Source organism: Pteropus vampyrus, unplaced genomic scaffold (genome assembly GCF_000151845.1).
Source record: "Pteropus vampyrus isolate Shadow unplaced genomic scaffold, Pvam_2.0 Scaffold22, whole genome shotgun sequence".
NCBI classification, from domain to species: Eukaryota; Metazoa; Chordata; class Mammalia; order Chiroptera; family Pteropodidae; genus Pteropus; species Pteropus vampyrus.
The window spans coordinates 7,718,248-7,731,088 of NW_011888803.1; the positions used below are offsets into that span (position 1 = coordinate 7,718,248).

Consider the following 12,841-nt stretch of genomic DNA (forward strand, 5'->3'; position numbering starts at 1 on the left):
TAAGGGTCTCTACAAAGTGTCATTAAACTGTTTTAAACACAATTGCATTTAACATATCCTTAGGCTTGTGTGTTTTACACTCTACATCTACAAAAGGGAGTAGAGAACAAAAAACGTGGCTTAGTAAAATTGTCACTTGCCGTATTCTGAAAGGCATAACAGTCTGGTACCTCTCGGGAAAGGATTGTCTGTAGGTCGATGCCTTTGAGGTGAAAGGAGATTTTAACTTGTAAGAGCCTGCATAAAAAAAAATCACAAGGTATAAATTACCACAGTCTTACTATCCACTCTCCTTTCTTCATTTGTGTCCCCTGGGAAATGAGACTTAAAAACTTATTTACCTATAAAATTCCAGTCTGAAGAATGATGAGTTCTTCCAGTCCTCAGCATCCTTAGAGAGGGTCTGGAGGTCTAAGTGAATACAATCTAGGACAATGAAGAATGACAGAATTGCTTCAGGCAAGAATCAGATGCTAAAACTAGTGGGCCAAAGTGTGATGAGAAGCAGGATACTTCCAAAGTATCTCCCCACAAAAATACTCACTAATTACAATAGGAAGATCAGTATCTTTACAGTGGAGAACTCAGCAGACAGCACCCCGCCCAACTGATCCAGGTTAACACCATAGATACCATGCACCTCCTGGAATAACATACCAGTTGTGCGGGCTTCCTGCCAAAATGCTTCAAATCTAGTCATAAATGGAAAAACCCAAAGAGGAGGGACATTCTACTTTTTAAAATGTCGAGGTCATCGAAGTAGAGGGAAAAAGAAAGAGAAAGAAAAAAATCCCCAAACAACAAACTAAGGAACTTTGTTTTGCTCCAGATTAAAGGAGAGTAAAGAGACATGATGGCTAAACGCAAATCGTGATACTGGACCAAGGCGTTTGGGGCAAGTCCTTTGCTATGGAGAACATTAGGATGGTTGATGAAATGGGACAGGGTTTGTAGAGAATAGTATTGTACCAATGCTCTTTCATGCTTCTGAGCAACGTCTGGTTGCATGAGAGAATGTTCTTAGGAAATACGCACATTTGAAATATTTAGAGGTAAAGAGACATCATGTTGGCCTCTTATTCGCATACGTTTCAGGAGAAATATTTAAACATAGGAAGAACGATAAAGCAAAACATTAGCATTTGGGAAATCTAGATGAAGTGTGTACAAGGAAATCTTTTAGACTTTTGCAACTTTTCTGTTTAGTCTGGTACTTTTTTAAAATAAAAATTAAAGAGAAAGGAAAGGAATGTATGCTTTATTCAAAGAAAAACAAATTATGAGCCGTAAACTACAGAAGAATGATTCCAAGAGCCTCACATAAAAATCTGTCCCATTATTCTGTAGCCCAGCACCTTGGCAGGAAACCCAGGCGGTCCAGAGCCCTGACGACAAAACTGCTGTGAAGTCAGCCTGGCTGACTCTCACTCAGGCCGTGTCTGTCTTTGAAACAGAAAAGCCAGGGCCTGGTACTAAGTAGGTAGCCCAGAATCTGGGTAGACTCGATAGCTACTTCTCTACGAATCTTCTCCCACACTCGCACCTCTTTATCTTCTTATCTATCTCCTCAACTAAAGGATAAGGTCTTTGAGAGCAAGAGTACGTTATGTTGTGTGTGATTAACCCATTGCTTAGCGTATGGCTGACACTCAAAATATGTCCTGGTATATAGCACATATTTACATTTTGTGAAAATTAGTTTTCCTGGGTCAAAAACGAGGACATAGAACTGAATGGACAACTCAACAGGCACAATATTTAAGAAAGGTGGGTGGCAGAGTGGCTGCCTCCCTGTGATAGGCAAATAGATTATTAGTGCCAAGAAACAATTTAATGTTGGTTTTCCTGACTGGCCCTTGATTGATATGGTGAGAGTAGTTAATCAAAAGAAATTTGTTTTCTATAAGAAAAGAATGATGATGATAAAAATAGCTAAAATATACCAGGTACTTACTCTGAGCCAGACACTGTGCTAAAAGCTCTATGTTTTCTTATTTAATGCATTATCCTGTTTAATCTCCAGAGCAACTTTGTGAGATAGGCACTACTGTTATGACTTTACAGAGGGACAAACCAAGGCACAGAGAGGTCAAGAGACTTCCTCAAGGTCACACAGCTAGCTAATGCAAACCAGAATTTAAATCTACATGTGCCCAAGTTCCAGAGTCTGAGCTCTTCACCAATATACTTGATAAGGCTGACCTCTGAGCACTTACTTCAGAACATCAAAAGGCCCAGGTTTCCTACTCAACTTACTCGTTTATTCAATAAATATTTGTTGAAAGCGTTTATGGGCCAGCCATTGTGCCAGGCACTGAAGGTAAAGCAATGAACAAGACAGACGATTTCAATGTGGAGCTCACATTGTAGTAGGGGAGACAAACCAAGAGTGAAAAATATACACAAAGTGGTATCATGTTGTGAGAAGTACTGCAAAGGCAGAGTAAAGTGATGGCGAGTAACCAGGTGGGGTGGCCCTACCATGGAAGAAGTGGTTGGGGAAGGGCTCTGAGGTACTGGGGATGTTTGAAGGGACCCCTGAGGGAGGAAAGAGAACAGGCTGTGCATAGATCCAGGGGGAATGCTCCAGGCAGAACAAAAACAAGAAATGAGTCTCCCAGGCAAGAAAAAGCTTGGTTTGTTCAACAAACAAGGATGCTAGGACGGAGAAATAGGGTCAAGTATGAGGGGCTTGGAGAGGCAGGCGGTTGGCCTGCTCCTACAGGAACTTGAGAGTTTTATTCGAAATGGAATGGGAAGCCACTCGTTTTTTTAAACCAGAGAATGATATGACCTGATTTACATAAAATATCTTTCTGATTGCTGTGGGGTGGAGCGGGGGTAGAATAGTTAAGACTTCAAACAGGGAGACTAACCTAAACAAGAGCTAATAGTGGCTTGGACTATTGCAGTGGCAATAGAAATGAAAAAATCAACAAATTCAAGTTTGGGGCTTGAGCAACTGGGATATTGTAACATGCAATGAAAATATTGGTGTTGTTTTCTGAGGTGGGGAAGACTAAAAAAGATACAGTTTGGGCGAGTGAGTAGGGAATGGGAGAGGTTTGAAATGTTCTGTTTTGGACACAGCATGTTTGAAATCCTGTTAGAGTCACAGTGGGGTTTTCAAGTAGCCAACTGAATATAGGAATCTGGAGAGGGTGGGGTGGAGGTTCAGCTCAGAAATGTAAATTTGGGTGCAGAGAGAAGGGGCATGACTTCTCAGAAGCTGAAAGGGGTGGGTCCTGGTGCTGGGGTGAGGCCTCTGACTGTCGCCTCACCCCTGAATTCTTTTGTAACACTAGGGTGAAGGGAAGTGGAGGGAAGCTGTGCCAGGAGCTTTGAAGATGTGGTGGTAAGATGAGCATGTGCTGCTCTGGCATGTTTCTCCAGGAAGCATTGGCTGCTGGGGCACAGGTATGGAAGAGCCTAATGGTAGATGAGAGGGTCCAGGTGAGAAGGAAGGGAGAGGTAAGCACTTTAATAGCCTTTGTAAGGGACTGATACTGATGGACAGAGGTATCCTAGCTGAGTATAGGAGACAATGAAGGCAGGTGGTGATGGACCGTGGAAAATGTGAAGTCAGTAAAGAGAGGTCTTCGGCTGGAGAGCACTGAAGCAGTGCTTCCGAAATTTAATTAACATGCATATGCATCACTGAAAGAACTTGCTAAGATGCAAATTTGGATTCAGTAGTTCTAGAGTGTGGCCTGAGACTCTGCATGTCTCACAAGCTCCCAGGTGATGTCCAGGTTTCTGGGCCTGGATTAGTAAAGACCTACTGGCACTAACTCATTACGTGACCTTAGTCAGCATCAGTTTTTCCTCACCTGTAAAATGAAGGCCAAACAGATGCTATGTAAGGTCCTTCTACCTGGAACATTCTTTTTTTAAAGTGAAATAAAAGAAAAAAAAAAAAAACCTTTAAAACTGATCTGAGCAAATGACAGTATTCTGAAAGAAGTAACATATTCAAAATATATGTGCCAGATACTGTCCTAGGTCTCCTTCTCCTCTATTTTATCCATTTTAAGACGTTTATTTTTTCACTTTCAAATATCTCTAAAGCAGACAAGTCTTCAAAAAAGTTGGTGGAATCTTAGATTCAGAGAAATATGAAAGCATTGTTAATTTTACCCTATATGTAAAATTTGCCTTATAAAAGCCTATTTGGTTAGCCAAATTTTATAACTGTATTTGTAGAGTTACACTTTATCTTAATACACATATAGAACTCTCTGAAGTCTGGCTGACCTTATCCTAGAGTCATTGCTAATGAGACCCTCGAGAACCTGGTGGCAGCAAAACCTAAGAATTGAGATGTTTTAAAAAGGATGGCAAAAGCCCTAAGCAAAACCTCAAACTTCAAACAGAAAAAACTGGCATTAGAGTAGCAGCCTCATCACTCAAACGAATCTCATTTACAGAGCAAAATACTCCAGCAAATGAAATAACAACCCTCTTAGAGACAAAGGGACGTGGATTACATATGTTCTTTAAAAAACTGGGAAGATGATGAAATGGCCATGCTGTCCCATGCTAAGAAAGGAGAACATAAAAAATTCGAAATCTGTGTTACAGAAAATGAAAACTGTATTAGAATGATAGCTGTCTAAACGTTCTTAATTAAAAAAAAAAAAAAAAAAACCAGGATTTATGACAGTCCCCCAAATAAGGCTGAAGTGTAAAGCCACAAGTCTAGACGCAGGAATGGAGGGATATGCCCATGGTATGAATTAAGGGAAACTCAACATGAACAGCAAGATCAGTCCCGCAACTGAACATAAAGCAAGCATGAAAGCAGGTCTCTTTTAGCTCACTGAAGGATGATTCTCTTGACAGTAGAGATAATGCAAATTCATGAGTAGGTAACCTAGAACAGCTTCTGCTGATTCACTTACTTAAACTATAAGGCCATGCCACTGAAGTCAAACTCAATTCCTATTTATACCATCTGCAGACTTCCTCCAATGTGTCCAAGAAAAGAAAGCCTAAAATCCAGTATTAAGTATTTTAAGACTATTCTTTATATCTTTGGAATAGATACATCAAAACATTTTCTTTGACAAGTTGTATTTAACAAGTCAAAGAATACAGTTAACTTGCTCAAGCAGTTTTCTTAAAATCAAATTAATGATCAATTCGTCTCCATTTGTTTAAAAATAGTCGGTATCCTGATAGAAAGGAAATGAGCAAGGACACCAATATCCAAACAATCAGGAAGAAGAAATCCTGCTTTCTGACACTGCCTGCCATACCTAGCTACCGATATTGACTTTAGCCATATTTCTTTAGTCTATTTTCCCAGAAAAATCAATAGAGGAAAACTGGAAACTAGTTGTATGATGCATCCAATTGAGTCACATATTTTTAAGAGGACCAGTGTCCAGTGGCTTCTGTGAAGCAGAGGGTCACTGCACAAGCTTTCGGCTCCACCTATCAGATACTCCTATCACAGTGACTGGAACACCCACAGGGAGGAGTAGAGCTGATGGCCTCAGGAAAAAGATGCAGAGTGAAAGGCTCCGCCCCTGAGTGCAGACTACCAAACAGATCTCAGGATAGCAGAAGTCTGCCGGGCAATCAGACAAGCCTCAGTTTCAAGGCTGCTGGCCACGTATCTAGCCACAGACAGCTGACACTGGATGGTCCCTGAAAGCAACCTGGGGCGCTTGATAGTACTGGCTTAGGAGCTGCTCTCTTGAAAGCCAAGGGCACAGGGCACATTTACTCATGAAGAGTCTAAACAGGCAGCCTGTGGAAACAGAATCAGAACCTCTGTCTTATGGGGGGTGTTCTATTGTTTTGTTAAGACACCTTAAAATCAGATTATAGGAAATATGGTCAAATGAACGGTGTGATGCTTTCATTTTAACAAAACCACTCCACATTTAAACTGCTACTAGGACCCCTACTCCTGAACTGTTATTTCCTTGAGGGGCCCTGATTGGTCTTTGCAAACCCACTACAGTCATGTGCTGCTTACGACATGGTTACTTACGTTCCGAGAAATGTGTCGTTAGGTGATTTTATCATTGTGCGAACATCATGGGGTGCAGTTACACAGACCTAGATGGTGTAGCCTACTGCACACCTAGGCTATATAGTATAGCTTTGTAGGCTTTGAGGAGGAGGAAAAATAATTTTCCCTCTCTACACTTCTGGGTTCACCCTTTTAATAAAAGACAGATTAATGGGAAAAAACCAAACCAAAATTTGATAACATGGATACTTTCTACATACAGAGATCCAGGAAAACTGATTATGTCACCAGGATGACTGAACATCTTCAGCTTAAGACAAAAGATGTTGAGGATGGGGAGAGTCAGTTATGGGAGGTGACCCTGAAAAGCTCAGTAAACAAAGGTAAGGTTGGTTGTTAAACAGATTTAAATCTTTATCTTCCACATTGATAAGAGTCTCAAGGCAAGGTCACCATGTCTCTTTCTGGTACAGGTAGGGAACACCCTTCCAAATGGAGATGCTCCTTATAATGTAAATGTCTTTCACAAAGGGTAACTTTTACCTGGTTTTCAGAGCTTCTACCCTGTGGCTGTTTCTTAAATTAACCAGCCTAAAATAATCCTCATGCCAAATAGACATATTTTGGGGTGACAGATTGTTCCTCTACAGCTCCTAGGTACAAACCCATACTTCATGTTACTCTACTGAATACTGCAGGCAATTGTAACACAAAGGTATTCGTGTAATGCATTGCACTATGACATCACTAAGCAATAGGAATTTTTCAGCTCCATTATAATCTCATGGAACCACTATATATACATGCTTTTATGTACATAAAACAGTGAGTGCCTTGGGCATTCTAGGTATATACCAGAGGTTTGCTGAATGAAAGACAAAACTTCCAGAGTCTTAAGTCAAACACTTTCCATTTTGGTAAAGCATGCTTTTAAATTCTTAACAGAATGACACAAAACAATTCTGCTACATTTACCCCAAAAACAATAATATTGAGTTGCACCAAAGAGATCCAATGTCCGGTCCCACCACCGTAGACTAGTTCCCCTGAGCCAAAGCCCTTGGCAAATAAATGTCAAAGTAACAGCCCCAAATAGGTTAGCCATCACAAAAGCAAAGTTGTTCCATTTGGGCTGCCATCACATGAGAGCACTTTTCTCTTAACACAGATGATAAAGGGATATAATAAAATGATCACTGCATTACCTGTTTCAATGCCGCTGTCAATATTCAATGTCTCATTAGAAAGAAACATGGTCCCTTTCTTGTAATGCTGCTTACAGACTTTTAAGCCAATTCTATTCTCTTCATTTTCTCCGTAACCTAGGGTCCCCAGGGATATGTTCTTTAGACGATGATACTATTAAAAATAGTCAAATAACAAGACTTAAGAGCTTTCAAGAGTAATTATAGCATATGGAATACATTTTAGCTTTTTTAAATTGTTTAGATCATATCCCTTGATGTAAAATACCACAAGGTCATTGTTTCAGGTTGGGCATAAACTCATCACCTCACAGAATTCAAAACTAAAGTCAACATACTCACAGCCGCTCCCACCTCAGTAAGGGCTAAAGCTCAGGTCCTGCCTATGTCTCTATGTGCTGCCTACTGACCTTTGGCTCCACCACCCCTGCCCCCACAAAGCCACACTGGCCTCCAGGCAGTTCCTGGAGCTAGTCAGGCACACTACTCCCTGGGGCCTTTGCTGTTCCCTCAGCTTAGAACCTCAGGTTTTCTATCTGCTAGGTTCAGTGCGTCAGGTCTTAACTCAAATATTATCACCTCAGTGAAGCCTTTCCTTACCATGAAATGAAAATTGCAAACATCCATCACCAGCTCGCAGGCACCACCAGGCACTCCCAATCTCCTCCCATGTTTTATTCCATAGCAGTTATCACTTTCTGACATACCACTGAAGATCCAAGCCATCCACACCCCACGGCTTACATTGATATGAATTACATTAGCTTACAGTAGTTTACATAAACTTAACTTTACCATTTGCCTATCTGCACTCAGAGGGTTTTACTAGCCTGCATCTTCATTAACAAGATTTTCTTATTCCAGGAAACTTTTACCCAGGAACATAAAATTTGCTTATAGCTGTACTGTTTATTCCAGAAACAGAAAAAAAAAAAACCTAATTTAAACAGTCAATTTGAAGATTTAGTCTAATAACCCCCAAGACTCTGAATCCACCTCCTAACCCTCACCTGGCTGTGTCCACCAATCATAAATTATTCTATTATCATGATCTTTACTTAGTTCTCTTCTGGCTCTCCTCACACTGAAAGACACCAACCTCATCCTTAAATTTAAGATTTCAAAATCTGTCTCTGGACTTTGCCCCCTTCATCTAAGGCACAACTGAGAATGGTCCAAATAGTAGTTCTCTTACTGCTATAAGCAATAAGCTCAGTTTTGATTATCAACATTTTTTTTGGTAGTGTTTTCAGGGAGCCAGTTCCAATACTACACATTTTACTTCTTTTCATTTGTCTGGCTCTCCCTTCTAGAATTAAGTTCTACGAGGAGAGGGTTTTTGTCTGTTTCATTCACCCTGTATCCCCGATGTCTACAATAGTACCTGGCATATGCTAGGTACCCAAATATTTATTGAATGAATGAAAAAGAAGTAGAGAATAACAATTTCTTTCCCCTAAATGCTTTCTTCGGGCCTACCAATCTGGTTTCTCAATACCTGCCTAGATGTAACTATATTGTATTCTACTCCATATCCTTAAAATTCAGCTAGGCTTATTAATGCTAAGACATCAAAAATGAGACCCTAGAATCTTAGATTTAGTATCTTATCCATCAAACCTTCTGAGATTATAAATCTACTCTTGTCTATTTGATCTGGGGTAAAGTAATCTCCCAAAAGTAGTGGGTGTGAAGGGATAAAATGAAAATGTAAATCTTAAAGAAACATTCTAAATAGGCAAAATCTGTCGTGTGAAAATGTAACTGTAGAAATAGCAATAAACATTTTTGGCAGACTATGCAAATTTTCATTAGAATATTTTAATACATATATAATTCTTCTTTGCTAAGACAATTATCAATATATTCTTAAAGTATAGGTCATCCACAACAAAAACTTGCCTGGTTAATAGCATAAAAGATGCTCTCATAGGCGTCCTCTTGAGTATATACACTGCAACTGTAGTTATCTTCGTCTACGCCAGAATATCCTTTCAAAAACAAGTACTTAAAAGCAACAGTGTTTTCTTCTTTGAAAGCAACCACCAACTGGTTACTTAAACCAAAACGAATGAGCTAGAAAAGAAAATCAAAGAAGCATATGTAAATTTTACCATTTATCAGGGGAGGCAAGTGCCTTCTTATTAGCATCAGCCCTCACCTACAAACATCAGCAAGGAAAATATCACCGCTTTGGTTTTTAATAATCACATCAATGTCAAAGTACAAGTACCAAAAAGATAACCTCATCAAGCTATATCAGCATTTTGAAATAGCATAAGATTAGAAGAAATCACCACTCCCAATGACTAACGGCCCTACTGGCCTTTAATGAAGGAGAAGAAGGAAGAATTTAAATGAATTAAGTCTGAATTCATTTTTCTCATACTTGGATTTCAAATTAGTTGTTCAAAAAATCGGTGTTCTTCATAAAGAAATGATTCATTTTATTGACTTAACATTCAGAAATTATAAGTATTTTTAAAAATCACAACTATGTTTTACATGTGGCTTTTAAGAATGTTTTTGAAAAGTGGCTGGCATATACTTACTCCAGCTAAGATGAGATAGTTGTCAAAGGAATTCAATTACTCCAGTTCTACAAAAACTCTCCTACAAGATTTACACCTAATAGTTTCCCTCTCCAAGATTTACAGCATCAAAGCATCAGAAAGAATAGCAGGGCTTGCTTTATCTCTCATGATGTCAAACCCATTCATTGTCACTGAGCACCCACTTACTTACTCTCTCTTACAAAGTTGAGCACCAACGGCTCTCTTCATCAAGAGTGAAAGTATTTTTCTTCCCCAAAGTTTTTATTTTGAAATCCCATAAATGGGGGAAATAAGTGGGCACTGAAGGTTTACCAAAAAGAAAAAAGAAAAGAAAAGAAACCCAGGGAATTATGCACACAGCTATACACACAACTCTCTCATATACACTCTCTCTCATACACACACTCTTACACACTTTCACACACACATGCACACTCATGCTCACTCACACACTGTCGTACATACACTTTCTCAGGAACATTCTCATGTACATACACTCTCTCACACACATGCACAGACACAATCTCTCTCTCACACACACACACGCACACACACACACACACACAGAGGTAGTGGTAGAAGAGAAGTCAACCCTCTATAAGCCCTGTCCCATGCACTGTCACCTTTGGGGCCTATAGAGTTTGATGTCACCCCAATGGTAGTGGGGAGGGAGAGGGATAACGACAGCTCAGACATGTAGTCAGCATTTTCTCTTGGTTCTTCCTCAAATGGTGGCAGTGAAGAGTCACAGGTCATTGAGATTTAATAGTTTTATTAAAAATATATTTTAGATAGACAAAGAATGCCCCAAGGAGGCACATGGATAAAGACAAAGTATGCCCCAAGGAAGCGCATGGTCCCAGCAATGAGAGCTACAACAGAGCGCTATAATAACCACCGCAACCACAACAAGAAGGCAAAAAGGAGAGGGCAAAAAGAGGGGAGCCCAGAGGGCAAAAAGGGAATGTCTGCTTTATATCCAGGCAGTGATGGGGTGGTTCCATAGGCATTCCTAAATGATTGGCAAGTAAGGTCATTTTGATTGACATCTGGCTGCTATATATAACTTTGCCTAGTGCACATGTACATACCCAGAATTCAGTCTATTATAATTAGATTCATGAACTTCAGGAATAAACATAGTACTATAATGACCTTCTGCACAGGTGTCTATAGCCAGATTAGGCCAGCTAAGACTATGACCCTCCTGTCCTTTGTCTCTGGGGATGCAGGAGGGATTCTCTAACTACCAACAGGGTGTTCTCTAGGCTGTGCCCCTATTCCTTTGTTCCCCCTGTCGCTCATATCTGATTAGCTACCTAACATTCCTATTTATCCCCATTTTACCTATGTAGAAACTGAGATTTTTGCCTCATTAAATTGCTTTAAATTACCTAACTAGAATGAAAGCCAGGTCTAATTCCAAGTCATTTTTATTATGCTACACAATTCTTTCCCTTGAAAAATCTGTCTTTGGGGCTCTTATTGTCAAAAAGAATTTAGGTGCTAGCTTTCTAGAATTGCAACTATTGTTTGAGACTGTACATAGATGACACTCATTAACATTTAAGCCTCACCAGGTCACATTCCTCAAATACCAAATTAAAGGATTGAGTAGTTGCTAAAACCCAGCTATTTTAAGGAAAATATCAGATAAGAAGTCCCACATCATCCAACCTGTGCTGAAAATCAAGCAAGGGAAGGTTAAAGGTTCTTCTGAGTATGTGATGTTTGACAATGGTGCCTGCAGGGGATGTCAGAAAAGGTCCTGTTGCTTTTTTAAAGCTAAAAATGGGAACCAACACATATGATTGTTTCACGTTTTGTATAAAATACTGATACACAAGTGAACAACTGGTACACATATGAAATAAGTTCTTCGAAGTTTGCTGAGTGCCTACTCTGTGCTGAACTGGGATATAATGTGAGCAAGGTCAACACTGAATGGTGTTGAATAACAACTCTTATCTACTAAGTGCCAAGCATCGTGCCTAAAATTTGTAATTTTTATTTTTCATTTAACTCCCCAATACCTTATGAGGGAGATGTGACACTGGGCTCCCCAAGAACAGGATTTTTTTTTCTTTTTTCCCTATTAGTATGTACTCAGGAACTGGAATAGTGCCCATCACAATGTCAGAGTCAAATACTAAATCTGTTGATGAATATAATCCCATTTTATACATGTGCAAACTGAAGTCAAGTAATTTATCCAGGTTAGAAGAGCTAGAAAGTATCAGAATGAGGATCTGAATAGATCTGTTTGACTCACCTGTTTGTTCTCTTGATCACTTGATCACACTATCTCTCAAAGTGAAATGCTGCCAACTTAACTCTAGAAGCATAAATAGGAGACTCATTCCTCCTAACCTCAAGTTAAGCTAAAGAAACACACACACACACAAATCTGAATGGGAATGGATAACTTGATCAAGAAAGTGGCATAAAATTCACTGATATTTTAAGCCATCATTTTATTTAAACTCAAAGCTCATCAACTCAACTTTGGGAATGAGAGAACTGGAGGTGTAATCTCTGCTTGGAACCACCTACATCTGGCATCAGGAACAAGACGGATCCTCTATTCTATTGTTCATAGAACAAGCCAAGATCCACCTGTATAGCCCAGTATCAGGTAAGAGTTGCGATTTTCAAAGCGTCTCTCTCAGTTGAAGAGAGAAACCCTAGAGAGTAGATGTGAAGTCTCCTTCCTGATATGGCAGAACTAAGCATTCCCTACAGAGGAAGAGTAAGGTGATGATAGAAGTGGCCAAATAATTTTATTCTTAAAAAGGAGTTGACAAAAACGCATCTTAGCCCTTCTAACTAGATCTTAAGATTTGCTGGGAATATAAGACAGAAAAACAACTATACAACGAAGTGCAGTCTGGCAAAGACTGTGATTTAAGACCTGATTGTGCAGTCAATCAATGCAGGAGAAAATATTCTGTACCACGTAAAAACAAGATACCACTCTAAGAATGTACAAAGAATATGGGAGGGAAAGAGTAGAACTAGCAAAAGAATGTAGATACTTCTCTCAAGATTATAAATTACTGCAGAATGCAGAGTAGGAATGTCTTTAAAAAAAGTTTCTT

At 39.5% G+C, this 12,841-nt stretch overlaps 1 protein-coding gene across 1 annotated transcript in view; it reads right to left on the reverse strand.

Annotated features, from left to right (window-relative positions):
- Window positions 1-12,841, reverse strand: part of MCOLN2 (mucolipin 2) — a 63,223-nt gene that overhangs the window by 23,280 nt on the left and 27,102 nt on the right. Inside the window, exons 3-5 of the mRNA XM_011355572.2 lie at window positions 9,091-9,264; window positions 7,189-7,342; window positions 342-426 (exon numbers count right to left, since the gene is read on the reverse strand). Of these exons, the coding sequence (XP_011353874.1) occupies window positions 342-426; window positions 7,189-7,342; window positions 9,091-9,264 (413 nt within the window). The remainder of the gene's footprint in view (window positions 1-341; window positions 427-7,188; window positions 7,343-9,090; window positions 9,265-12,841) is intronic.